General features: G+C 33.0%; 1 protein-coding gene and 1 pseudogene across 1 annotated transcript; both read left to right on the forward strand.

Moving 5' to 3' along the window:
• Window positions 1-5,967: 5,967 nt before the first annotated feature.
• On the forward strand, window positions 5,968-7,660 carry LOC107848434 (probable galacturonosyltransferase-like 9). The gene has a single exon (XM_016693204.2). The coding sequence runs from the start codon at window positions 6,307-6,309 to the stop codon at window positions 7,468-7,470; it is 1,164 nt and encodes a 387-aa protein (XP_016548690.1). The 5' UTR covers window positions 5,968-6,306; the 3' UTR covers window positions 7,471-7,660.
• Window positions 7,661-19,006: 11,346 nt separating this feature from the next.
• Window positions 19,007-19,498, forward strand: LOC107847263 (annotated as a pseudogene).
• Window positions 19,499-27,545: the final 8,047 nt, after the last annotated feature.

Below are 27,545 nucleotides of genomic sequence, written 5' to 3' on the forward strand. Positions count from 1 at the left end.
TTATGTGAAACTATAAAAGAGAGAGCGAAGGAGAGAGAGTAAAGGGGAAGAGTGAAGTGGGGTGGGGTGGGGTGGGGGCTTCCAAATAGAGAAGAGGACTTGAGGTGGGGGTTGTCGAGGAGATATGTGGTGGTAGAGAAGATGAGTGGGGGGGGGGGGGGGGGGGGGTGGGGTGAGATGCCAAATAAAATTAAATAATTTTATAATTATTTTAAAAATGCCATGTGTCATCAATTAATTGGTTCTTTTAATTTAATTGTGTATATATATTAATGAGTTGGATAATTATGTCATTAATTGCTAAGTATATATATTGTTGCTGATTTGGAAACAATTTCAATAATTTAAAACAAATTAAAGATAAAAAATTATGAAAATACCCCTAAAAATTACAAAAATACCCCTGAAACGCGTCTAAAAGCGAGTGTAATACACACTTTGCTGAATCAGCAAAAGGTGTCAAAATGACACAGTTTATGGCTACTTGAGGTGCCTAAAGTGAACAACGTCCAGTTGAGGTATCAAAGTGAAAGACCGTGCCAAATTTAGGAGGCTGTCGATGAATTTGACCTTTTTTAAATGAAAATATTTATTCAACTGGCATTCGATATCGATAGTTAAACCTTATTATAGTAATAGTAATATCTGCCTCAAATTTTATAGGTGCTATAAATAAGTATTATATATATATATATATATATATATAGAAAAGTAATTTTATAAAGAATATATTGTTATAATGAACGATATTTCTATTATAGATAGAATATCATTATAGAAAAGTAAAATATAATATAAAACTTAATTTAAAAAATATGAGATCATCATAATAAAATATTATTATAAGGAGATACTATTATAAAGATGTCTATTGTATCTAAATCGTATATTGCAAGACCTGTCTTTAAATCTAAGTAAAAAAAAATTCATACTTAACACTCTTACTGGAACATTTGTTGTTTTTCGTTATAGGATATAGTTCCATAATTACATGAGATTTTATCATTCTTTACTTTTTTGCCAACGAGGTGAAATACAATCACTCACCGAGTCCTAATAATTTTTATAGCTAGATGTAAAAAGAATAAAATTATGATTTTTTTGTTATATGTTATTAGATTGTTGTGCAGTATGAAAATCTCTTTTCTATAACATAAAGTTAAACTTAGTGATAATATTTGTTTGAGTTTACCAAAAAAATATATATAATATTTGTTTGAAAATTTCATAACTATTACGTATATTGAGATGCGCTATTATATGTATATAAATATTTGTTGTACAGATTTCATTTATCTATTATAAATAAAAGTACAATGAAAATTAGTTTAGTGAGCCTATGTGCTAAGAAGAAAGAAAACTTTTATTAATTGATTTACCTAAAAAGATAAACAGAGTGAATGAAGAGAAATTAAAGGCAAACTTCAGTAGCTTTTTTTCTCCGTCTGAGGTTGTGAACATATAATAGAAAGACATCATTTAAATCTTGGTACTTGAAATATATTATGTACATGATATTAATAATAATTATTTATTTTTATACATAATATATTTTATATAAAGTATTAGTATGAATAATATTTGAGTATGTCAGTTGGAGGGGTAATTTTACGAAGAGTTACCTAATAATACATGTAATAATTGTTATAGGTTGAATGATTTTATAGATAAAAAAAAAAAAAATAACATGAAAAATATATTATGAAGAACTAATGAATGATTGTTATAATGAAATTAGTAAAGAAGTATTTTGTTTGGAATCTCTATCTTAATTTTAAGTTACATATAGAATAATTAATAATTAGATTTGCCCATTCAAAGAGAAATATTAGTCGTTAGCCCGTTCAAATTTAGATCTTTAACTAAGAGTTTTAATTTTCTCTAATATGAAGCATTTATGGTAAAAAAAATTTATACGTTTCTCTCATTTATTTATGCAATAATAACAATGACGACGAAAGTAATAATTGCAAAATAAGACGTGTTATCCACGTAAAGAATGTATGGTATCCAAATTAGGTTGAAAAATTAGGCATGTCAAGAATCTTTAAATCAAACTAATGCACAAAGAAAGAAACATAAAAAAAATAAAAAAAAAAACTCGGGCAAAACTAGAGGTTTAGTTTTAGAAACTTGTTACCTAATTAAAATTATAAAATCCCTTGTAGGAGTGATTCAAATTGACCTCTAAAACGTATTTATTTTAACGATTAGATGAATTTCGTTACATTTGATTTTTTGAGTTGTTACATATTAAATTTGTATTCAGATTAATACAAATGTTAAATTATATTCATATACATTATTTTTTTATTCGTGTAAATAATGCTAACTTATAGCATGGTTAGCTTTATGTGTAAATAGTTATAAACATTTTTTTTAAATAGTTAAACCTAGAAATATATGGAAAATTATACTTGTGTGAAAAATAAATCTTTTTAAACACCATTAAAATTAACGATGGAATGAATAAAATTTCTCTCGAGCATTTTTACCTTCACCAACTTCTGTAATTTAGAGTCTTTTTTTTTTGAAAAAAAATAATAATAGAACTGTCAAAAAATAAACATTTGATTAGGTAGAAGAAAAATTAGTACTTATAATACATATATAAAAGAAAAGAGTTCAAAAGTAATTACAAATATAAGTATTTATTTACTAAAGCTAACTACCGTTGGAAAAAAAAAAAAAAAAAAACTAACTACCAACTATACCCAACCGAAAATTATGTCTTTTAGTTATCAGCTTCCACGTATATCACTAAACAACTTCCACGTATGTATATTTTCACTAAACAGCTCCAATAATTAAATTCCAAAATAGCTACTAGCACTCCTACTAAACCCTATTCCTGTTTTCAATTTTAATCATCATCACGTATTAGTACGTAATTCCCCATCAACACCCTCTTTACACTTTGTTTGGACGGTTAGTATGTATCATTTTATAATGTACCATATCGTAATATATTGTATAATTTGATGATTTAATATTTAAATTAATTTTATCATTTTTTGCCGTATATAAGGTTATACATTATCAATTTGAAGAACAAATTTGTAAGAACCGATAAGGTACATGATAAAATTATTACTATAAAAATATAAAATTATTAAATAACAAATAAAAATTAAATTACAAAAAAAACTGATAAGATAATGTTGCAATCACACTAAAGTCGTTATATAAAATTAAACTATTTTTCATACGTAAGAATGTAATATAAATAACTTAAACAACAATCAGAATGAATATTGTGGCATATATCAGAGCAATTAAGGACATGTATGATGGAGCTAAAACTCAGGTGAGGACGACGGGAGGAGACTCGGAGCATTTCACTGTCTTGACAGGATTGCATCAGGGATCTACTCTTAGTCCCTTTTTGTTTGCTTTGGTGATGGACGTGTTGACGCGACATATTCAAGGAGAGGTGCCTTGGTGTATGCTTTTTGCAGATGATATAATTTTGATTGATGAGATGCGGGGGAAAGGGGGGGTTGAATCATAAGTTAGAGGTGTGGAGACAAACTCTTGAGTCTAAAGGGATCAGGTTGAGTAGGAGCAAGACAGAGTATTTGAAATGCAAGTTTAATGACGTGAGGCTGGAGAATGAGGTGGTAGTGAAGTTGGAATTACAAGTGGTATGTAAGAGGGATAGTTTCAAGTATCTCGGGTCCGTGATTCATGGTAACGGTGAGATTGACGAGGATGTTTAATACCGTATTGGGGCAGGATGGATGAAGTGGAAGCTCGCTTCGGGCGTGTTGTGTGATAAGAAGGTGCCGCCCAAACTTAAAGGCAAATTCTACAGGGTGGTAGTCCATTCGGCCATGTTGTATGGAGCAGAGTGTTAGCCAGTTAAGAACTCCCACATTCAAAAAATGAAGTCGGCGGAAATGCGGATGTTGCGTTGGATGTGTGGGCTGACTAGGGGGGATAGAGTTCGAAATGAGACTATCAGGGAGAAGGTTGGTGTGACGCCAGTGGAGAATAAGATGCAGGAAGTCTGATTGAGATGGTTCGAACACGTGATGAGGAGGGGCATGTATGCCCCGGTTTGTAGGTGTGAGAGACTAGCTTTGGATGGTTTTAGGCGGGGTAGGGGTAGGCCGAAGAAGTACTGAGGAGAGGTGATTAGGCGGGACATGGAGCAGTTACAGCTCACTGAGGACATGACCCTAGATAGGAAGATCTGGAGGACGCAAATTAGGGCAGAAGGCTAGGGTTAGTTTGGGTCGCTAGTTTAGAGAATTACTTGGTGGGGGTATTATTCTTGTTATGATACCTTGTTTCATGCTTTATTACGAATCTGTTTACTTTTCTCTATTTTCTATTACTTGTGGGTGTTATATTTATGTTATGCCATCTTGTTCCATGCTTTACTATGTATTTGTGTAGTATTCCGTGTCTCGAGCCGGGGGTCTATCGAAAACAGTCTTTCTACTTCTTTAGAGGTAAAGGTATGGACTGCATATATCTTACCCTCCCCAGACCTCACTATGTGGGAATACACTGGGTTTGTTATTGTTGTATACAATACAATAGGCTACAACACCAGGCAACAACCATTCAGACAAATTGTTAGAGTAAGGCAATGAGAAATTGTTTGATCCGTGGAATAAGAAGAAATATCTATGAAAAAATTTATGTTATGTTTAATTGAAGATAAAAATTAGTACCTTAATAAAAATAAAGTATAAATCGAATTCCAACCTTAATCCAAAATACCGATCTCATCCAATTTGATATTACGGGTGTGTTTTGTATGAAGGAAAATGTTCTTCATGAAAAATATTTTTTTTTAAAAATGTTTTATGAAAAAAAGTTGGTTTCTTATTTACTTTCTTATGATTGATTGGTGCGTAAAAAATATTTTTTGAAAAATATTTTTTGGTATTTAGTTGGTGAATGCAAAATTATTTTTCAGAAAATTTATTTTAGTGTTTAGTTAAAAAGTGGAAAATATTTTTCATAAAAATAATTTTTGATTCCGAAAAATACTTTTTTTAATGTGTGTTTAATATGAGGAGGAAAAAAATTATTTTTTTTAATAATAAATTTAATTTTTTGGTGGTGGAGGGGGAGGGAGTACGGATGGGGGTCGGGTAGGTGATGAGATAAGAAAAAAATTTGAATTTTGTTCTAAAAAATTAAATAGTTTTTTCGGAGAGAGAGCTGGTAGGAGTGAGGGGTCGGTGTTAAAAAAATTAAAATATTTTACAAAAATTAAATATGCTTTTTGGATATGGTGGGGGTAGTAGAGGATTAGGTGTGGGGTAGGGTAAGTGATTTTGAGAGTTATGTAAACATTTTAACTTGAGAGTGACGTTGAAAGAGAATTTTGAACAATATTTTCCTTATTTTTTGAAGTAAAGTCATTTTTTTTTTAGATTTGAGGAAAATATTGATTTAAAAAATATTTTAAAAACATTTAAACTAAACAAAATGAGAAATTGAAAAATATTTTCCTTACTTTTTTGAAGTAAAGTCATTTTTTTTAGATTTGAGGAAAATATTGATTTAAAAAATATTTTAAAAATATTTAAACTAATCAAAATGCGAAAATTGAAAAATATTTTTTGAAAATATTTTTCCTACTTCTTGAAGTAAAGTTATTTTTCTTAAATTTGAGAAAAATATTTATTTTTAAAATATTTAAACCAATCAAAATGAGAAAGTTAAAAAAATTTGAGAAAAATATTAATTTTAAAAATATTTTTAAATATTTAAACCAATCAAAATGAGAAAGTTCAAAAATATTTTCTCAAAAATATTTTCCTTCCATCAAAGTTCACTAAATAAATTAATCCCAAAAATATAAATCCTTCCTAAGCACTCCATCCAATTGAATCGCACGCGCAAGTTAACCGCGCGTGTAAACAAAAACATTGAGGTTGCAATTTTATAGGTACCCTTTCAATTCTTTATAGGGCCTATAAAACCAACCCCATGCCTTCCATAAATTTTAGACAGTGACACCCATAAATCTCAATTCTTTTTCCCCATCTCCATAATAAATATTACTGATTTTTAAGCAATAAATCACTGTAAAACTAGTGATTTTCTTGTCGAATTTTAAATTGTTGAACGCATCTGGATGTTCATTATGTAGTATATATATTGCTTTCTTATTCACCTTTCTCTAGCCTTTCCTCTTCCACAACTCTCCTTTTCCTTCTTCATATTCTTTCCTTCACCATAATGCTTCATCAATAACATTCATCACATATAGAATATATTGACCATATATATCTACTCAACAACTAGAAAAAAAGAAAAACAAACCCAAAAACCCAGATAAAAATGGGCCATTTTGGGTTTGATTTTTCTCGAATCCAACAAATTACAGCAGTTTGTTTTCTCACGATTCTTGGATTTTCATCAATCGGATGTCTCGGAATACGTAATTTTCCCGAACAAGAGAAAGGGTTTATTGAAGCGCCGGAGTACAGAAACGGCGTCGGATGTCCGGCGCCGGCGGGAGGACACGTGTCATCATCTTGTGATCCTTCATTGGTTCACATAGCGATGACACTTGATTCCGAATATCTCCGAGGATCAATGGCGGCCGTTCATTCAGTTCTCCGACACTCATCTTGTCCTGAACACATATTCTTCCATTTTATTGCAGGTGAATTTGACCCGTGGAGTCCACGGGTTTTAACTCACCTGGTTAGATCCATATTCCCATCACTCAATTTCAAGGTATACATTTTTCGAGAAGACATTGTAATAAATCTCATCTCATCCTCGATCCGCCATGCATTGGAAAACCCGTTAAATTACGCCCGGAATTACCTGGGTGATATGCTTGACCCGTGCGTAACACTGGTCATTTATCTAGATTCCGATATTGTACTTGTAGACGATATCGGAAAACTATGGAGTGTACCTCTTACCATGTCACGGGTAATAGGTGCACCTGAATATTGTCATGCAAATTTCACGAAATACTTTACTAATTCTTTCTGGTCCGACCCGGAGTTGCCCCGGGTATTCAAGTCGAGGAATAAAAGCCCGTGTTATTTTAACACGGGGGTAATGGTGATGGACTTGAAGAAATGGAGAGAAGGGAATTATAGAAAGAAAATAGAAAGTTGGATGGAGTTGCAAAGGCAAAAAAGGATTTATGAGTTGGGCTCATTGCCACCATTTTTGCTTGTATTTGGTGGGCTTATTGAGCCTATTAATCATAGATGGAATCAACATGGGCTTGGTGGTGATAATGTAATGGGTTCATGTAGGTCATTACATCCAGGTCCAGTAAGTTTGTTACATTGGTCTGGTAAAGGAAAACCATGGGTCAGACTTGATGAAAAAAGGCCATGTCCATTGGATCATCTATGGGAGCCATATGATTTGTATAAGCACAATTATCAAAGGAGCAAAATGAGAGGTCAACATAATCATAATTTGGGTTTTTCTAGTAGTACCAATTTATTTGGTTACTCTAATTATTTCATTTGATGATCATTCTTTTTTCCTTTTTTTTTTTTTTTTTTTTTTGGGTCAAGGTTGATTTAAGTGATTCTTTGATAGCCTTGTACAGATTGATTAGTTGGAAAAAAAAGGAGAGGAAATTTAATTGGGATTATTGATTAATGCGTGTTGTTGTTTAGGGGATTAAAGATGAGTACACGATTTTTTTTGCTGGTTTTATGGACTTGGAACAATTTTGGAGGATTCATTATATTTTCCTGTTAGAATATAGTACTTCTGAAGAAGAATGATTATTTCTTTTTTTCATTCTCTTTGGGGTGTCTCCCCTTTTCATAAAAAAAAAAAAAAGAAGGAAAGAAGTAGTAGTTTCAGCTCGTATTTTATACTTATATTGAGATTGACTAAATTTTGATTCGCTCTGAGATTTGACTAAATTTTGATTCTCTCCGAAAAATCCGAGGGATTAAAATGTTTTCTAACAAAAGCAACTCTATACGAGGACTTAAAAATCATTGCTTATGAAAAATTTACTTACCATTTCACAGCAATCTTAATTGGTCTCTGTATCTTTATTGTATTTTCAGTTTTCCACTTGCAAACTCCAAGTTATTAATTAGACAAGTATGTTATAGTGTTGCTAGGCAAAACTTTCTTGTGATTAATAGACTGCCAACTTTAAGACAAGCTATTAACAACACTGGTATTTGAAATATGTTTCAGTAGCCATTGGACTATTTGAATCGTGACTTTATTAAGAATATAATAATGTTATAGTGTGATGGACGAGTTAGTAATCTTTGTGTTTCCCATTTTGAGCCAATTAGCATAAATCTTTGCATGTTATTACTTTCACCCAAGAGTATAGTACTTTCACATAATTTTCATTACTTATATGATAAAAAATACCCAATTACCCTGAACTATACCAAAAAAGTTATGACACATCTCAACTTAAAGGGGGTCCTATTACCCCCTAAACTAATTAAAAGTGTAATTTTGACACCCTTAGTGCCTACGTGGCACATACGTGGCACACCCGTGTGCCTACATGGACACTTCAGTGTGTTGTGCCATGTAGGCACTAAGGGTATCAAAATTACATTTTTAATTAGTTCAGGGGGTAATAGGACCTCCTTTAAGTTGAGGTGTGTCATAGCCTTTTTGGGTATATTTCAGGGGTAATTGAGTATCATCTCTTACTTATATTCTTTTAATAGTGTTGTCTCGGTTGAGTTTTATGTATCTCGATTTATCTTTTACTATGTACATGTAGCTTTTTACTATTTTGTTTTTGGTTAAGAAGGATGCATTTAAATTAACGAGGAAACAAACACAGTACTGACTAGATTAGTCAGGATTTAGTACAAAACATTTTCCGAAATTATCCACTAAGTTTTCCTGAGAATGTTTAATTCTTCTAACAAAAAAAGTTCCGGCTATGTTTGTCCATAAAGGTTGTTGCGCACACATTGGCGGAACTTAAAAAAGAGTGATCCCAAGCTTCACTGCCGAATCAACACCCTTCTTTACTAGGGCATCAACTACCTCATTTTTTCCCTAAAACAATGCACCACCACTGGGCTTCCTAGTCTTCTTAGACTTGACCTGCATTCCTTAATAATTGAATTGTAACATAAGTTACCATTAGACAACATTGAGATAACATCCATGGAGTCAATGTTGCTTTTCACAGGCTCTAGGTGGTTACTTTCAACTAGTTTAAGGCCTTCATGAAGGGCTAAGAGCTCCATGTGATTGTTGGTAGTGTTGTGGTAGGATTTTGAGAATCCAAGAACCCAACCCCCATAGCATTGCGTATCAGTCCCACCCTTTACCAGGGTTACCAAGGCAAGAGCCGTCTGTGTTAAGCTTGTAGTAACCGTGGGTGGGGGTCCCAGCGAATAATGATATCCAGGTATCTATGCCTAGGTGAAGGGTTGCCAACCAAGTGGTTATACTCAATTGCATTAGAGTAGCATCGGGCGAAGGAAGGTTTATATTTTTTGCATTCAAAGGAGTTAGTGTTCCTTTTCTTCCAGATAGCCCAGAGGCAGAAAAGGGATAATGTCATGCCAGTCTAGAAGGTTGTCAAAACTTTTGTATTTCAGTTTCGACCAAGTCTTGGACCATCTAGCAGGGAAAAAGTCTGGAAGGGTAATCTTGAGAGCATTAGCACCCTTATTGAGGGGGGTATGCCAGAGATCTTGGTTGGCATATCATTCAAAAAAGAGGTGAGGGATATACTCAAGGGGATGATTGCAGAGGTCGCAATTTGGGTTGATATTGAGGTCTATATTGGACAAATTTGCCTTGGTGGAAAGTCTATTGTGCTGGGCTAGCCAGAGGAAGGTCTTAATTTTAGGGGGACAATTGGTTTTCCAGATCCAAAGAAAGTTACTTTCAGATGGGGATCTGGGCTTAAAATTAGAATCAGAGATGAGTCAATAAGCAATTTTACTAGAAAAAGTACCATTGATCGTAAGACCCCAGATAAGGTGGTCAGAATGGATCTTAGGGTTCCGATTAAAGAATACTTAGATGTCAATAATGGTGGAGTGGGGTATATGGAGGAAAAGATCAGATAACAACCAGTCTCTACCATTCCAAACCTCAGAGACCATAGTGGTGGACTGGGTCATGCTGAGGGGGCCTTGAATGTTTCTAAGAGGTTCCTTGTTGGGGATCCACTTGTCACACCAAAATTTGATGTTGTTCTCATTGTGAATAATTTAATGTGCTCCTTTGAGGTAGTACTTTCATTCCTGGAAGATATTTTTCTAGGTTTTGGAAGAGGAGGGCTTACAATTGGCCTAGGGGTTACCATATTTGTTCCTAAGCACCTGGGCCTAGAGGCTGGTGGGGTTCTGAGTGAGTTTTCAAGCAACGCTAGTAAGCATAGTGTCATTCTTATGCTTGGCTTTTTGGAGGCCTAATCCTCTAAGCTTTTGGGGGAGGGTGATAGTATCCCACTTAACTATGTGCATTCTCTTTTTCTCCCTAAAAGAACCCCAAATTAAATTCCTTTAGGTTCTATCAATAATAGAGATTATGCTAGGGATGGAGTGGTATTTCATAACATGAGTAGGAATACTACTGAGGGAAACTTTGGCCAAGGTGACCCTGCCAGATAGGTTCAAGAACTTAATTTTTCAACCAGCAAACCTAGTATTAAGGTTATCAATGATGAAGTGGAAGTCCCTCTGGCATGGAGCTAAGTAGAGAATGGGAAATCCAAGGTACTTCCCAAAGTTATCTCTGACTTAGATAAAGAGGATGTTCACCATGAAGGTCTTTCCTTAGGAGGTGCAATTCTTAGAGAAGATCACTTTAGACTTGGAGAAGTTGATTCTCTGTTCAGAGTGGAGACTAAAAGACTTGAGAAACTTACTAATAGTATTGCAGCTGACCATATTGACCCTAGAAAAGAGAGTGAGGTCATTAGCAAAGAAGAGGTGGGAGAGGTTAGGCCTTTGGTAGAAATGGAAATGGGTTTCCAATTAAGAATGTGTACCTTATGGTCAATCCTCCTAGAAAGGAGTTTCATGAACATTATAAAGAGGTAAGTTGATAGGGGGTCTCCTTGTCTAATACCTTTGCTGGGGTTGAAAAATTTGGACCTACCACCATTGCTAAGGATGAATATGCTGAAGGAGGATACACAGGACATAATAAGAGAGCTGAGCTTGTGAGGGACATTGAAGAAGTGCAGGGCTTGTCTGATGAATGACCATTCAAGTCTAGGGATGGGCGTATTTTGGTTTAAACCAAAAAATCAAATCAAAATTTAATTTTGGTTTCATTTTTTTGGTTTTTCGGATCTAATTCGGTTTGTAATTTTAAAATTTTGGTTTTCGATTTATTAAAAAAAAATTCGGTTAAATCAAAAAATTAAATTTTTATAAATAAATAAATAAATAATATATATATTTTTTATTATATTATATATATAATATATATAATATAATATAATATAATATAATATAATATTTTATATATATATATATATATATAATATTTAGTAATTCACATTCATAATTAACATTTCACAACAAATTAGAATACGCTGCAGGCTGTTTATGAATTATTTTAGTGACTCAAATATTTTATGGACTATTTTGGTGACTTTGGACTGTTTTATGGACTATTTATGCAGAAAGTATGTTATTTCATAGACTATTTTTATGAGTTTTGTGTTGTTTTGTAGACTATTTATGCTAGGTTATATTATATGTAATGATTAATGACATTATGTATTATGTTAAGCTTATGATTATTTTATTTCATTTCATCCATGTTGAGTTATTTATAGTTATTTATATTTGGGAATGAAAAACAAGTTTGAAAAAAGTAATTTTTCTAAAAAACTCATCAATTTTAAATGCTCAGTTATATAAAAGAGAGGCTAACTACTTTAATATTTCAAATCGAAATAAAGATTTAAAATAATCGAACCGAATTTGTAAAAATCAAACCAAACCAAATTTATTTCGGTTTGGTTACGGATGTCATTTTTGTCAATTCAAAAACTGATAAATCAAATCGATATTAAATAATCAGACCGAACCGACCAAACGCCCACCCCTATTCAACTCTGTCAAAGTCTTTCTCAAGGTCAATCTTTAAGACCATACTAGCCTATTTACCTCTCATTTTTTTAAAATGGGAGATGACTTCTTAAACAATAATGGCATTGTCTAAAGTCCTCCTATTGGAAAGGAAACTGCCTTGGGAGTGGATGATAATCTAGCTAGGTGAGGCTTAAGTCTAGAAGCTATGACTTTGGTGATAAGCTTGTATTGGGTGTTACATAGCCCAATGGGTCTGAAATTCCAGATACTGTTGGCATTAGGACATTTGGGAATGAGGCAAAGGTAGGTTGAGTTTGCCTTGGCTTTCATTTTGACAGTAGTGAAGGTGTTGACACAGAACTTGATAACAGAGTGACTCATGATATCCCAATACCTCTGGTACATAAAGGGATGAATACCATCTGGGCTAGGGTCCTTATAAAGCTTGAATAAGAAAATAGCTTTTTTAATTTCTTTAGAGGAGGGGTGAAATTAAGAGCCTCATGGTCCCTAGTACTGATGGAACCTCTTAAAGAAGGGTTCATTTGACAGTACATATGAGATGAGAAGTGGTCAGTACTAAAGAGGTTTGAATAGAAGGAGACAATATGGTTGTGGATGGCCTCAGAAGAGTAGATCCAGTTCCTACTAACCTCCTTGATTGCATTAATCCTATTCCTTCTTCTCCTATTGAGAGTGAAGGTATAGAAGAATCTAGTATTTGAGTCTCCTTCAGCAAGCCAGTTGATTCTAGATTTAATCTTCCAAAAATCTTGCTCTTGCCTAAGAATGGTCCCAAATTCTTTGGTAAGGGTTCTTTCCAGGCCCTGTAGAAAAAAGTTGGAGTGGTATTGGGGAGATTTTGAATGCCAGAAAGCCTAGCAAGGATTTTATTCATTTTTTGAAGATATTTCCAAAAATATCTTTATTCCAAGTTTTCACTTGGGTTTGAAAGGAAAAGATGGCCTCAGTAAGAGGAGTGTCAGGGGGAAAGAATTTATGGATGAGGTAGATGAAACTAGGGTGGAAACACCACATAGATTCCACCATAAAAGTTTTCTCTTGGATGTTTGAGAGTGTTGTTCGAAGAGGGCAATGGTCAGAATGAGTTCTAGGGAGATGGGTGACAGATTCCTCTGGGAAGAGATGGATCCAAGCCTCATTGGCAAGACATCTGTCAAGTCTTTCTAGAATGAGATCCCTTCTATTCCTATACTCCTTATTAGTCTAGATATATTTACTACCTTTGAAATCTAAGTCTATAAGGTTACAACTATTAATACAATCAGAAAAGTCACTGGCTCTAGTGATGTTTATACTATTGCCACTAATTTTTCAGAGGCTTTAAGAACCTCATTGTAGTCATCTTCTATAAACCAAGGGTTATTGGAATCAGTCTTAATAGAGTTAGCAAAATCAATGAGGTTGACCCATAAGATCTTCCTAGTTTTAAAGCTATTACTGGCATAAATAACACTAAAGTACCAAGAAGAAAAAAGGTCAATTACCTTGACTGCTACATGGATGCCCTGAGGGAATATATCAATATCTTGGATGCCTAAAATAGTGTTGTCCCACATAATAAGAATGCCATCGGAACTACCAATAGTTAGGAATTAGATTTGCCTGTTAAAGCCTAATATTTCAGCAATGACTTTTGGTCATGTTAGTTGGTTCCATAATTTTCTTTTCCTTATTCAGAGTGGGACAGGAGGGAGGGGTATAAGCTGACATTGGTTCCTTTTGCTTTGTGAAGACTGGAGTCATCTTGGATGAGTCGAAGATATTTGATCTTGGAAGATTGACTTGTAGATCGAACTTATTTATTTCTGGGGGAGTAGGATAATCAGCAGTTCGCTGATAAGGTCCTTGAAGGTTTAAGAGATGGATTTTCCTAGTAGAATGAACGGCTTCTGCCCTTGGGACCTTTAGTGAAGCCAGTAGTTTCTCCATTTCCTTGTTGTTCTTCCTTAGGCTTTTAAGATTTTCTCTCGTTCTATCATCTCTACTGATACTAGGGACATTGGAGGGTTCACTATATTTGTGAGAAAGGGTATCTTGGGGGATCCCCATAGGATTTGACAAAAATTGGACCCTCTTTCAGCAGCTCTGGCATTTTAAGTGGGAAGAATGGAAGGCTCAACCCCCATCTTTTTGAGCTCATTCGAGATCATCTCCAGGTTGAGAGGGTTTGTCTAGGATTGGCTGCATATGCTCATCAAGGTTGTCATCTAGGTGTTCTGACCGTAGTTGATCAGACCTTGGTTCAACCCCTCAATCACTACCTGGGAAGATAGTGGGGGTCCTGGATTAGTAGGATTGTTATTCTCCCTTTTATTTGCAGTTTTAGGAGGAGTACTTGTTGAGACAGACAAATCTCCAGCCAAAATACTGGGTAATGGTCTGTCTCCAGTGGCTTGGTGATGAAGATAATTGGAGAGAGGGAGTTTTGGTTTGAAGATGCCATTTGAGAATCTTTTTGAGAAATGTCAGGATTTCTATTAGACGAAGAGGTATTTGAAGTATGCAAAGCAAATTTCAAAGTTGCAGAAGGGGTGACTTTGTAGCTCTCATCATTACACTCAATGATGATATTTAATGTTGAACTATTAGAAATGACAGTGGAATAATTGATGGGAGCCAAAAAAAATGCAAGAGAGGCTTGACGTTTGAGTTTCAAATGAAAGTAAGAGAGAGAATGTTCTTTTTTCTCTTTATCCAAAGTGGTATCTCTTAGGATAGAGATAGTGGGTTATGTCTGAGAGAAGATAATGGACTCAGGTTGGGGGTGGTGGATTGGGCCTGGAAGGTCGTTAGTAGTGGGGCCTGGAGATTTTGGGCCTTAATCGGTGTAAAGCTTTTTTTTCCTAGTTACAAATTGGGTCTCACCTGGTCCTTAAGTGTAGTGATTTCTTTGGGCCAAAACCTTAGAATTGGAGGGTTTAGAGGGAGCCGACCCATCAATAGGAGACAAAGCCTTCCCTTTACCCTTACCGCTTTCAGGTGACGATTTAGCAGCATAGGCTGAAGCAGAAAAATTTTGGGTTAAAAAAACTTACCCGATGACGCGTCAAATGTCTTTATCTTAGTATGTTGTTCCTGGAATTACCTTTCCTTGGATGGTGTTTCTTCCTCCGGTTGAATGTAACATTTTATCATACCTCTTCAGTAGTTTTGGACTGGACTGGTGGAGACAACGGGGCAGCTTTCATATCCATGGGTTGGCTAGGTTGTTCTCGTAAACATTGAGTTCTCGTATGACCCAATTTTTCACATCCTGTGCAGAGGAAACCTTCTCCTTCGTATTGCAAGGTTTGCTTATGGCTGCCAATGATCACAAATGATTTCAAGGTTTTATCCATCAAAATTTGAACGCAAATTCTGGCATATCGGCCTCTTAGCGTAGCCGATGTGCACGCATCATTTTTGACTAAAGTCCCGATCTATCGCCCAATTCTCTCCAAAAGGATGGCATCGTAGAACTCAGTGGGTAAATGGGGTAGTCTTACCTAAATTGCTGTGGATTCAATTTTGGAATCCTTAGGAATAAAATTTGGTTCCCACATTCACACTGAGAGACAAGTACCCGCGATGAACCAAGGGCCCTCTTGGAAAATCTTCTTCCGAGAAGCATCTTCGGAGAATTTAACTATATAATAATGGAACCTTAGATCGATCAATGCAAAATTCTCCCTCAATTTTCAGAGATCAGTGAGCTTCTTTTTTTAGGTATTGTTGATTGAGTTTCCTACCCACCAATTTGATTATAATGGAGAATTTCCAAGGGGCATAAATCCACCACCGGTCCTCCTCCGTCAATTGAATTGAATCCTCATGGTTGAATGGAGGAATTTCGCTGAATTTTCTGATGGGTATTGAATTGAAGTCTGACTTGTGAGGGATGTTCCCTTTGACGATATCAACAAGGGGGTTGGGGAGATGGGGTCGACGACCATTTGACTTTCCATTAGATCGTAGAAGAAGTCATGATTGATGATTCTGAGCACTGTGGGAAATTTTAGGGAGAAAGAGAGAGGGGTCTTTCTCTCTCTTCTTGGGTATTCAATTTTGCGATATTTTGTAGCTCTTAACTATCATAAATAGTAGATAGTTCCGTTTACTCATATTTAGACAAATATTAATCAACTAATGATAACTTTATCCATCCAAATTCAGTAAAAGATTCTTAGCTATTTTCTTATTCTTTAGATTTTGATTCCAATCTTCCATCATTCATCTCAACTTTATTGGGGGTTAAGTTTCACTTTATGGTGTTCTATCATAGGCGAATTCAAAATTTCAAAACGATAATTTTAAGTGTTGATAATCAGGTTTGAGTTAACATGTGTGTAAATTTAATGAATTTTTTAGTATAATTCTATAATTTGAACAAAAGTTACTGGTAGGTCAAATCCATTTGAACTTTACCTCCGCCACATATATTATGTTACTTTGTCTAATTAAGGTATCTTAAGTTTTTAACAACATTACTTAGTTGGCTTTTCGTTTTCTTGATTATGTAATATTGATAACTGTGTAATTGTTTATGTTTCCTCTTTTGTGAATTAAAAAAATGTGATTAAGGAACTTTATAGAAGGGAATGATTGATTAGGGAGGTTGACAATGATATAAAGTAAACAACATTAAACGGCAAATGGTGGCAAAAGATCAAGTGTTAAAAAGGGAGCTGTCCAACTCATTTATGCTTTAGTTGTTACTTGGCATCAAAGTTGTTTTCAATCAATTCTTTTTTCTAATTCGGAGGTTCCTTACAAGTAGAACTATACCATTTTGGTTCCAATTTATGAATTTGAGATTCTAATTCTTTAAAATTATTGAGTTCTAAAATCTTATTGACAATTTATACATATTAAATAATTTTTCAATAATATAGAATTGGATCAAACAATAAATTTCAACTCAATCATGAGCAAATTACAAAAAGAAAAATTACGAAAATGGAGTTCGTCCAAAGCCTGACGAAACTCCTAATTTTTATAAATATTAAATTAACAAACGGAGAACGCTAACAGAAAGATGTAGTTCGCGCAACATTGGACTAAGAATCTATTTTAGTTCGTGTATTTAGGGATATGTCATTTCAGTTCATTAGGTTGAAAATTACGTCATTTTGGTGCCAGACTCGAGCTAACTCCATCCTTAATTATAGTCACACAAATATTTATTGCTTATTTTGTATTAAAAAATTTAAAAATTTATTTTTTTCTTAAATTTTGTGGCAAATTAGACATCTTGACATCTTTCTTTTATTTAAGTTATTGATCTCATATCTACAAATAGAAGGATTTACGTTCACTATTAATCCTATGTCCATCCATTATTTCAAGCTTATACTTCCTTACGAAACATTAATTGGGTCCAAGAGGAGTACTTGCCTTGCTCAACTTGTTCTTCTAATTTTGTATGCATATGATTTGTGGGGCTCCAAAATTTTTATGTGAATATCAAAGTGAAACACATGGAAAATAGCTGGAGGATTTTTCTTGGCTTTTGATGGCCATTGACTTCAAAAATTTATGTGCATTATATTTGTTTTGGTTTCTATAATAGCCAACCAAATATCAGAAGAAATCGTGCCAAAGATGATCTCCTAATTGGTGTGAACTTTAGTAATTAGTAGCCACCATTTGCACACGCAGGATGGCCATTTTTTTTGGTTTCCCATCCGGTGTCCGATGTCATATTGGAGCCCCGATTGGTCCGGATCACGCGTTGTAGGGCCCATTAATATGGTAGCGCTCCCAACAGAGTTTTCTCCATACCCAACATTGAACCCTCGACCTCTGATTAAGGGTGAAAAAGTTTCATCCACTGCACCACAACCCATGTTGGTGCAGGATGTCCATTCATCATAAGTTTGGTCGGTCTTGAAAATAATTTTTGGGGTTCGTCAACTGGATGGGTTGAATTGAATTTAGGCATATCAAAATGATTTAAATTTGAACTGAAATAGCTGAAAGTCGAGTTAAATTATAATTTAACTCGTTCAATTCTTACTAAACTTTAAATTCTTTATTTATTTTTTTATAATTTACTTGAATACCTAATTAAGATAAAAATTCTTATATTATGACAGCACATATTAAATAAAAAATATTTAAATAAAGTTTCTCATGAGACAATCTGGACTGCATATCAGTCAAGTTTTGAAATCGGCTGAATTTAACGGATTAAAATAAATTGATCTAATAAAATAAATAGATATTAACTCGTCCAAGCTAAACAGATTGAGTCGATCATGATTTTATGGTTTAATTTTACTGCCCCACCTATAAGTATCTAATTAATACTATTGGCTTTTGATTTTGGCCATCTTTTTCCTACTTTTGGGGACGAATAACTCATTTTCGTTGTGAGATTCAGATTGTTGGCTTGTAGCCATGTTAGTTAAACTTCTCTGCATTAGTTATATAATATATCAAATTAATATATATATAGAGAGAGTGCTTTTTCTTTCTATTTCTTTTGAAATTTCTAAAACTAAATTTCAAATGAAATTAAAAGACTAGAATGTAAACAACCCTAGCAAATATAGTAAGATTGAGTATGTATAACATGTTTTTACCATGATTTAAAAAATGCGGCTTAAGTCAGCGATAGACCCTCAAACTTGTCTCGAAAGTTTACTTAGACCCCTCAACTAAGGCCTGTATCTATCAGGCCCCTAAACTCACCGAATTTTGATCCAATTGGGCCTTTTTTGCCTAATCAGCACCAGACATAGAGTGTGTGTAATACACTCGTCTGACGTGGCAAAATTAGTCAATTAGAAAAAAACACGTGGCAAACAAAAATAATACGTGGAATTACTGATTTTTTCTATTTTCTATTTAATTATCTATTTAATAATAATTTTAATTAAAAAAAGAAAAAGAAAAAAAGCACCCCCCATCCCACCAGTCGTCATCTTCACACTACCCCTCCCCCGACGTTTCATAGTTCTCTCACACACAAGAAAAATTGGCAGACGAAAATGGAGGTAGCAGGTTCATCAAAGAAGATGATGGCAATACAAGCAGAAATGGTGGAGAACAAAGTGCCATTAGCTTATCGAGATCAGTGCGCACACCTATTGATCCCATTGAACAAGTGACGTCAATCCGAATTTTACCTCTCATGGAAATGCGAAGACGAATGCCATACTTATAAAAAGTGTGCCTATGAACTTGTTATGGAGAGGATGCTTCAGAAGTAGAAAATCCATGAAGAAGAAGCACGGATGAAGCAAAAGGGAACACAATCCATTCCTCTGATTCCTAAGACTGCAAATGCCTAGTTTTTCTACTGCTTAGGGATACGAAAATTGCCAGAGGTCTCCGGTAATCCAGAGAATCGTCAAGTACTAGTTGCTGGATTTATATTTGAAGTTGATTTCTGTTGAATGAAAAAGATGGTGGACACTTTGTAACCTCTACCTAAATGCAAATAATGTTTCTTCATCGAAAAAAAAAAATTACACACATTCACTCACACACACATAGAGTTCACTCTCACACACACACACAGAGTTCACACACACGAGAGAAGCAACACAGTCAACGTTTTCTGGCGAGACTCACCGAAAAATCAACTCCAAAATTCTAAAATTGTTCTATTACATGAACCCATAAATGATTTTCCAAAAACAAATTGATCAAATTCATTACGAACGAGTTCAAATCCGTCATTTCCATTAATGAAAAGCTTTAATTAATAAATTGAAGACGACGATGACGGTGGGGGTGGGGTGCTGTGAAGAGGACAAACTGGGGTGGGGTGGAGTGCTGTGAAGAAGCGGGGGTGGGGTGGGGTTGAAGACGCGGGGGATGGGGTGCTGTGAAGAAGATGATGCGCGGGGGAGGGGTTGTTTTTATAAAAAAAAATTAAGAAATTATAATAGTAAAATAATTTAAATATATTTTTTTAATTAATATTTTTTGGGGCCCTTAGTGCCACGTGGCACGTTTTCATTCGTGCTTTAGTAAAAAAAGCGTCATCATGCGCCCTAAGCGAGTGTATAACACGCGGTGCGCCATGTAGGTAAAAAAGGTCCAATTAGATCAAAATTCGGGGATTTAGCGGCCTGATAGGTACAGACCTTAGTTGAGGGGTCTAAGTGAATTTTTGGGACAAGTTTAAGGACCTGTCGATGACCTAAGCCTAAAAAATGCATTTTGTAAAATGATTTTAAGAAGTCACTTTTTTAGTGTTCAATTTTGGAGGGGGTGGGGGAATCGTTCTCCTTTGCAATTATTCATTTGTATTCCCAACTTCATATCACTATTTCGACTGACACTTATACCTAAGTATCAATCTCTAAAGTAATACTCATATTTATCAAACTACAATGCAATTTACTAACAATGGTATCTAGCTTTATTTTTCAAAAGATATATTTTCACTCACAAATCAAACATCAAAAAAGAAAAATCAAAAACATACTTTCCAAGAAAATCATTTATCTTCCAAAATATATATTTCGTCTTTCCACTATACCAAATATACAATTCCAACCTTTCTTAAAGAATAGATAAGTGACCATTTAACAATAAATTATTAGGTGTGTATGAATTCAAGAGTCCATTATCTTAGCAACATGATTTTATAATTTCAAAAACATAGATTTACGAGATCCACGTTCTTGTAGTTTAGCCTTTGTTTGGATGGTGGTTTGTCATGGTTTCATAATGTATGATATAGTATAGTAGGGTATGGTACAGTACAGTATGGTACAATACACTATTTAGATAGACTGTATCGTTTACTATGGTTTAATAATAATTTTTTTGTTTGGTTTAATGGTATGGTACTGTATGGTAACAGATAAATTTACTAAAATGTCTCTAATTATTAAAAATTATTAAAGAAGCCTGATTGGCCAAAGAAGGAATTGATAGCTCCCTCTTGCAATTTACAAGTATTGTACTACCAAGTGCCTTGGTAGATCAGAATTTGGTCATGAGAGGATGATTTCACCAAGACAAAATTGTTTCTTCTGGTAGAATAATCATCAATTTCTTAATCACGATTCACGAACAAACAAGAAAATTTAACTGTGATAGAAATTAACCTTATGACAATAATTTACACAATCTTACAAACCTCAATTCTATGCCAATGCTGCTTGACATCATGCCATCTTTCTGTTCAATTTCTAGTTTCAGCAGCTTGGATGACTATGTCTTGCATGGTATAGACAATATGGATGTTAGGTTTGACCAACCGTTAAATTTCCCCGGGCAAGACATCAACCACACGGGGTAGTAGGCCAAAGGAAGTTTCAGGTTAGCAGAAAAGTGTAAGAAAAAGTAAATAGGGTAAAGGGTAAAATAGGATTGAACAAAAATTATATAAGGGCATAGTTGGAAAAAGAAAAAGAAAATCATGGGATACCATCAAATTGGTGGTTCAAGAAATTAGGGGATTCCTTGATTATCAAATCATGAAAAAATACTATATCATACCATTCCTTTTAGCAAATAATCAAAACAAATATGATTCTCATGGTAACCATACCATACCATATTATGGGAAACCACCCTCCAAACAGATTATTAAAGTCTGACAATAGATTAGTATGAGTTATGTAAAGACGGTCGACATTTTTTCACTCATAATTGAAGGTTTCACATTGAAGCGTAAATTAGTGCTTATTGTAGTTTAAAGTTTGACAATAGCTTAATATGAGATGTGGTAGAATGGTTGAGATTTCTCCATTCTTAATTGAAAATTTTGGTTTACTTTTGAGAATAAAAATATTCTACTAGAAGCGCTAACCCCATAAATAGACCTTGTAATTTATAATGTCAAAATTCAAATTTATTCAAATTTCAATACAAATAATAAATACCGAAGGAAAAAAACCGCCTGACAATAGGGTTGAAACAGTGAAAGCATTGATACCTTCGTGTGAAAGCTTATGAGAGACTTTGGTAATTGCGTATGCTTTTATTTATTTACCTTTTATAGTATTGTTATAGTAGTAATTTGCCAACTAAATAATTCTCAAGTAGACATCTCCTCACATGCTTTGTATAATATCAACAAAAACAAAATTAGTTGAGGGAATAAATTATTGGGCATATGAGTATATATTTGGAGTTATCAGATTCGAATCATAAATATAATTGGCATTTATGATGCAATTTGCACTTTAAAAATTATACTCGATCTGATTGTTGTAATGTGAGGTGATCATTATATAAGATAGTGTGATTAAAAATCGGTCCTCTTTCTGTTTTAGTGATTAAATTAATATTTTCTTCGTCTCAAATTATTACTATTATTTTAGAAGTTGAGACAAAATTAATAGTTTATTTTATTTTATTTTTAGTAAAACTTATTTTTTGAAGATAATAAACACCGTAATTATGGTATATAAATAGAGAAATTATACCTTAAGACATAAATAAAAATAAAATAATCAAAATCATTTCTAATTAATATTTTCTTAAAAAGTGTAAAAAAAAACAAAGACAGATAATTTGAATATATATTAAATTTTCATAATATAAAATTAATGTCTAATATATTCAGAGATTATACATTAATTATACTAAACTTTATTTTTTAAAAAAAATATTACGATTTATTGTGGACTTTGTTCGTTTGCCGTTTGGGGGAAAAATCTCAATATTAAAAACAAGTATCTTAACAAATAGATTACTGTCCCTATTTTCTCAGGCCATGAAATGAATATACGACCATATGAATTTTTAAAAAATGAGATCGAAGGGGCAACATCATTTATGTAAAATTAAACTATTACTATTTTTGTATTGAGAAAAGATATCAAAATCCCTCGAACTTGTCGCCAAAACTTACTTTAGACCCTAAACTAATCGGGCAATTATTTACCTTCCTTAATAGCTTTCAAGTGAATTAATTTCACCCTCTACAACTGACGTGACAAAAAAAATGAGTGAATTTTTTTTAAAGGGCCCACTTTATTATTATTATTATTATTATTATTATTATTATTATCTCTCTCTCTATATCTCCCTCTCTCTCTCTGTATCTGTCTCTCCCTCTATATATATAAATAAATAAAATTTTAAAAAAAATCAAGAACCAACTCTTCTTACCCGCCCCGTTCTCATCACCCCCTTCCCACCCCAACTTCTTCTTCATCTTCTTCAAACCCCCCACCCCCCCACTCATTTCTTCATCTGCTTCGTACCCCACCACCCGTTTCTCCAGTACTTCAAATCCTTTACTTTATCTCCATTACTTCAATGTTTCTCAACTTCGTATCATCATTTTTGATTCTTATATTTGTTCAAAAATCCCAAAAATTACAGCTATATTGGTTTTCATTAATTAAAAATTCGATTGGTATTTTTCTATCAAACAAGGTCATCGTCAATTGCTTATTAATTTTTCTCAATTCTCACGTCTTGTGTTTATTGGAAATTCATCAAATTCAATTGAAGAATTCTGATGAAGAATTCGATTTTGTATAATTAAAGAATTCAATCTCACCAAATTCGATGAATTCAATTTGGCCATCTTGAGTTGGAGAATTTTGTTGTTGAAATGAAGTTGATGCCATTGTTGATTGAGTTGATGCTCATTGAGGCATTTTGTTGAATGGGTGTTGGGTTGAATTCAAATTTAGTTGAGGCATTTCGTCGAACAAGTGGTGGTTCTGAACATTTTGTTCATATTTGACTCCAATGGTGGATTATTTCAGGTGTAGGGATTGAAGAAGAAATATGTTGGGGGTGGGGCGCTGGAAGAGGAGGAGGAGGAGGGCTGCATTTGTAGGGTAGGGGGTGGGGGTGAGGGCTGGAAGAGGAGAAACGTAAAGAGGGGCGGGATGGGCGGGGTGGGGGTGGGGTGTGTGAAGAAGAAAGAAAATGGGGGTGGGGGTGTCTTTTTTATTTAATATATATAAATATATATAATTATATATATATATATATATATTTATATATATATTTATATAAATAAAATAGTATATATATTTTTTTTATTTTAAAAAAATATATATAAAAATAATGTGCGGGGGATTAATTTTTTTTTAGAAAAATAGTAATTTCTTACGTGGCAATGACGTGGCTCCGACGTGGCGCTGATGTGGGCGAGTGTAACACACTCTCCATTGTGAGAGTGGTATTCAGTTTTGAGGGTGAAAATAATATACTTTAAAGATGTTAAGGGGGTAAATAAACAGAAGTTTAGTTTAAGTGTTAAAGTAAGTTGATCAAACAAGTTCAGGGTTTTTTTATGACTTTTCTCTTTTGTATTACACTGATCATGAACTTGTAATTCAACTACATCAATATTTCTAATTGGATGTTTTCATAATTACAAGGATCAAATTTTTGACATATAACTTGTAAGTTTTCATATCTGAACTATCACCGATCACTCACAAAAATAAAATAAAATTTGAAACCACTAGTTTACACCAGAATTTTCACTGAGTGGAATCAAAATATAAAAAGTAACAAAAGAAAGAAGCTAAAGAAATCAAAAGTCTATAATATATACATAAAAACAATTTTAACTTACGTATACATGATGATTTTCTTACAAATAAAATTTCGACGAGCCCCTTGCTTCACTAACTCCTCCCTAATTTGGACCACAAAAAGTATTTTTGAAACATTATACATACAATAATGAATAAATAACATAAATACCAACCCTTTTGTAAGTAATTACACTCTCTCCCATTTTTTTAATTACTTTACTCTCTCCCCCTATTAATATACATAACATAACCGACATATGCATACATTTTATGTATATATTAGAATTTTTGTAATATATTTAGGGAGTTGAGATTTTTTGTAATATTGAAAACATAATTTGTGTATTTATGCAATTTTTAGTACAATAATCCCCATCAATTAGTCATCATGAAACCATTGGACAAATGCTAGCTAATTTGGAAAAAATTTAATATGGGCCTCATGCACCACATCATATTTGCATGAGGCCCCTATTATTGGAAAAATGCATCATTTCCATCCTAAACTATACTCGAAAAGTCTAAGCCACACCTAAACTATACTAGTAACCTATTACACACCTTAACTATAAAAAAGTGATACTTTTTACACCCTGTCAGGCATTACACCACTTGCATGTGGTGTGGTGTTTTACACACGCTGCCACGTCAGCGCCACATCAGCACCACGTCAGCATCATCCAAAAAAATAATAAATTTATTATTTTCATAAATTCTTCTTTTTTCTTTTAAATTTAATTTTTTTCTTCTTGCCCAAACACTTCACCATTTTCTCTTCTCTCCATTGCTAGGCCCGTGAGCAAAGGTCCGGACATGCTAAAAATTTGTTCAATTTTAAGACCTCCCCCAGCCTAAGATACTCTTCTTGGTCTTTTCTACCTAATACTCCCAATATTTCTCTCATTTCTTCCTCCTGTTTGCCATTCCATCCGTTCCAATTATTTTCATTGTCACCAAACATTTTGGTCTGCCTTCTACGTGAGGGCTATTATTAGTTAGAGAAGTTGTTGGGCCAAGGTCAGTGAGACGCTTGTACTACTACTTGTCGATGGTTGAATTGAATTGAGGGAAGAAGAAGAAGGAGGAATTTCAGTTTGGAGAAGAAGAAGATTGATGTTTTGAATTTGGATTTTTTTTTCAGTTTGGAAATTTTTTATTTTGGAGAAGAAGAAGAAGAAGATGATAAATGTTTTGAATTTGGATCTTTTTTTCAGTTTGAGAATTTTTTATTTTTGAGAAAAAGCCTAAGAAGGAAATGCATTTCATATTGCGGATACAGGTTCCTTTTTCTGCTGATTAACCTATTCGAACTTCTTTAACCTGAATTTTCCCTTGGGGATTCTGCTTAGGACAACACGATCCAACTTTTGGTAATGGCCTCGAAACTGTTCGAAGGCATTATATACAAAGCCATCAACTTGATCATCATACGGGATGTTTTAAATTTGGATCTTTTTTTCAGTTTGGGAATTTTTAATTTTGGAGAAGAAGAAGAAGGAGATGGATGTTTTGAATTTGGATTTTTTTTTAGTTTGAAATTTTTGATTTTGGAGAAGAAGAAGATGAATTGTAATTGTAATTTTCAGTTTTAACTCTTTTTTTGTGTTATTTTTAATTTTAGACGCGCCTTTTTTTAATTAAATAATTATATTTTTTCCATGTCAGATTTAGGGTGTAAAAACAATTCTCTCTTCCTCTTTCCATATTTCTTTACCTTCTCATTTCTTTTTTTAGACTACTCATCGTTTTGCTCTTTTGTTTTAGAACTAATTTTTATTTATTGTTTTTTTTTTGTCTTTCTTTATTCTTGCTTTTCAATTTTTTTCGTGCTCATGAAACTAATCAAATTAATGATTTTTTATCTTTCTAATTCTTAACTGTAGATATTTGCAATCAAATCAAATTTATATAGTATTTTTTGTTTTAATTTATTCATGTCACTTTTTTTATAAGTCCATTTCAAAAAGAATGTCTTTTTCATTTTTTGTTAATTTTAACTGTTTACATGACATGTTTAAAATCACAAAAGTTAAAGAATACTTTAATATATTTTAAATTTAAGATCAATTAAGAGTCCGTTTCGATAGCATTAAAAAATAACTTTTAAATTTATGTGTTTAAAAGATGAAAATAAGTGTTTAGAAATTAAACAGATAAATATTTCGATAAAAGTGTTGAAACTGAAAAAAAGTTATGGATGTACTTGATAAATAAGGGTTGTTAACCATTTTATTTTTTTATCAAAATGACTTAAATATTTTTAAAATTGCTAATACCATAAATAAGTTAAATTATATATAATTTTTAATTTTAATAATTCAAAAACAAAGAAAAAAGATGAAGAAAAAACTAGAGGAAAGAGATGGAGAAAAGTGGCAAAGAGAAAAATAAAGAAAAATAATACATTTAAGGGCTGCAAATTTAGAGTATTGTTGAAATTAGAGAAAAATATAAGGAATAAGAAGGTAAATGTTTTGGTCAAAAGAGAATTTTAATCTAAAAAGTAAAAAGTTGGGGGTACTCGGCGTCTCACTTTTTTTTTTAAAAAAAATAAATCAAATTTTAATTTTTTTAAGTACTTTTTAATTTTACCACATATCTAAAAAAAACTAAAAAAAGATTAAAAGTTGATTTGATCAGATTTTAATCATATTCAAACGAACTCTAAAAGATATTTTAATTTAATTTTTTATGTCTATTAAAGGATGGGGCAACTCTAAAATTTTAGAAAAAGAATATTAAGAAAATAAAAATTAATATTTAGATTTATGTAGGACCCACCCATTTTTTGATCCTATCAACTTTAAATTTTGTTATACAAGAGATGTCCTTAACAATAAAAAATATGTGATGATTCTTTAATTTCTAAACATTAGAGAAGACTTTAATAATATTAAATCATAATAAATAATATCATATGGACTTAAGAAATATAAATTTATTACTTATCAAATTTAATTTCAAATTTTTAATATCCAAAATTCTTTATACTAAAAAAAAATTAAGAGAATATAATTAAAAAAATATAAATTACCACCATGATCGAATGAAAAAA

This window comes from Capsicum annuum, chromosome 11 (assembly GCF_002878395.1).
Source record: "Capsicum annuum cultivar UCD-10X-F1 chromosome 11, UCD10Xv1.1, whole genome shotgun sequence".
NCBI lineage: Eukaryota > Viridiplantae > Streptophyta > Magnoliopsida > Solanales > Solanaceae > Capsicum > Capsicum annuum.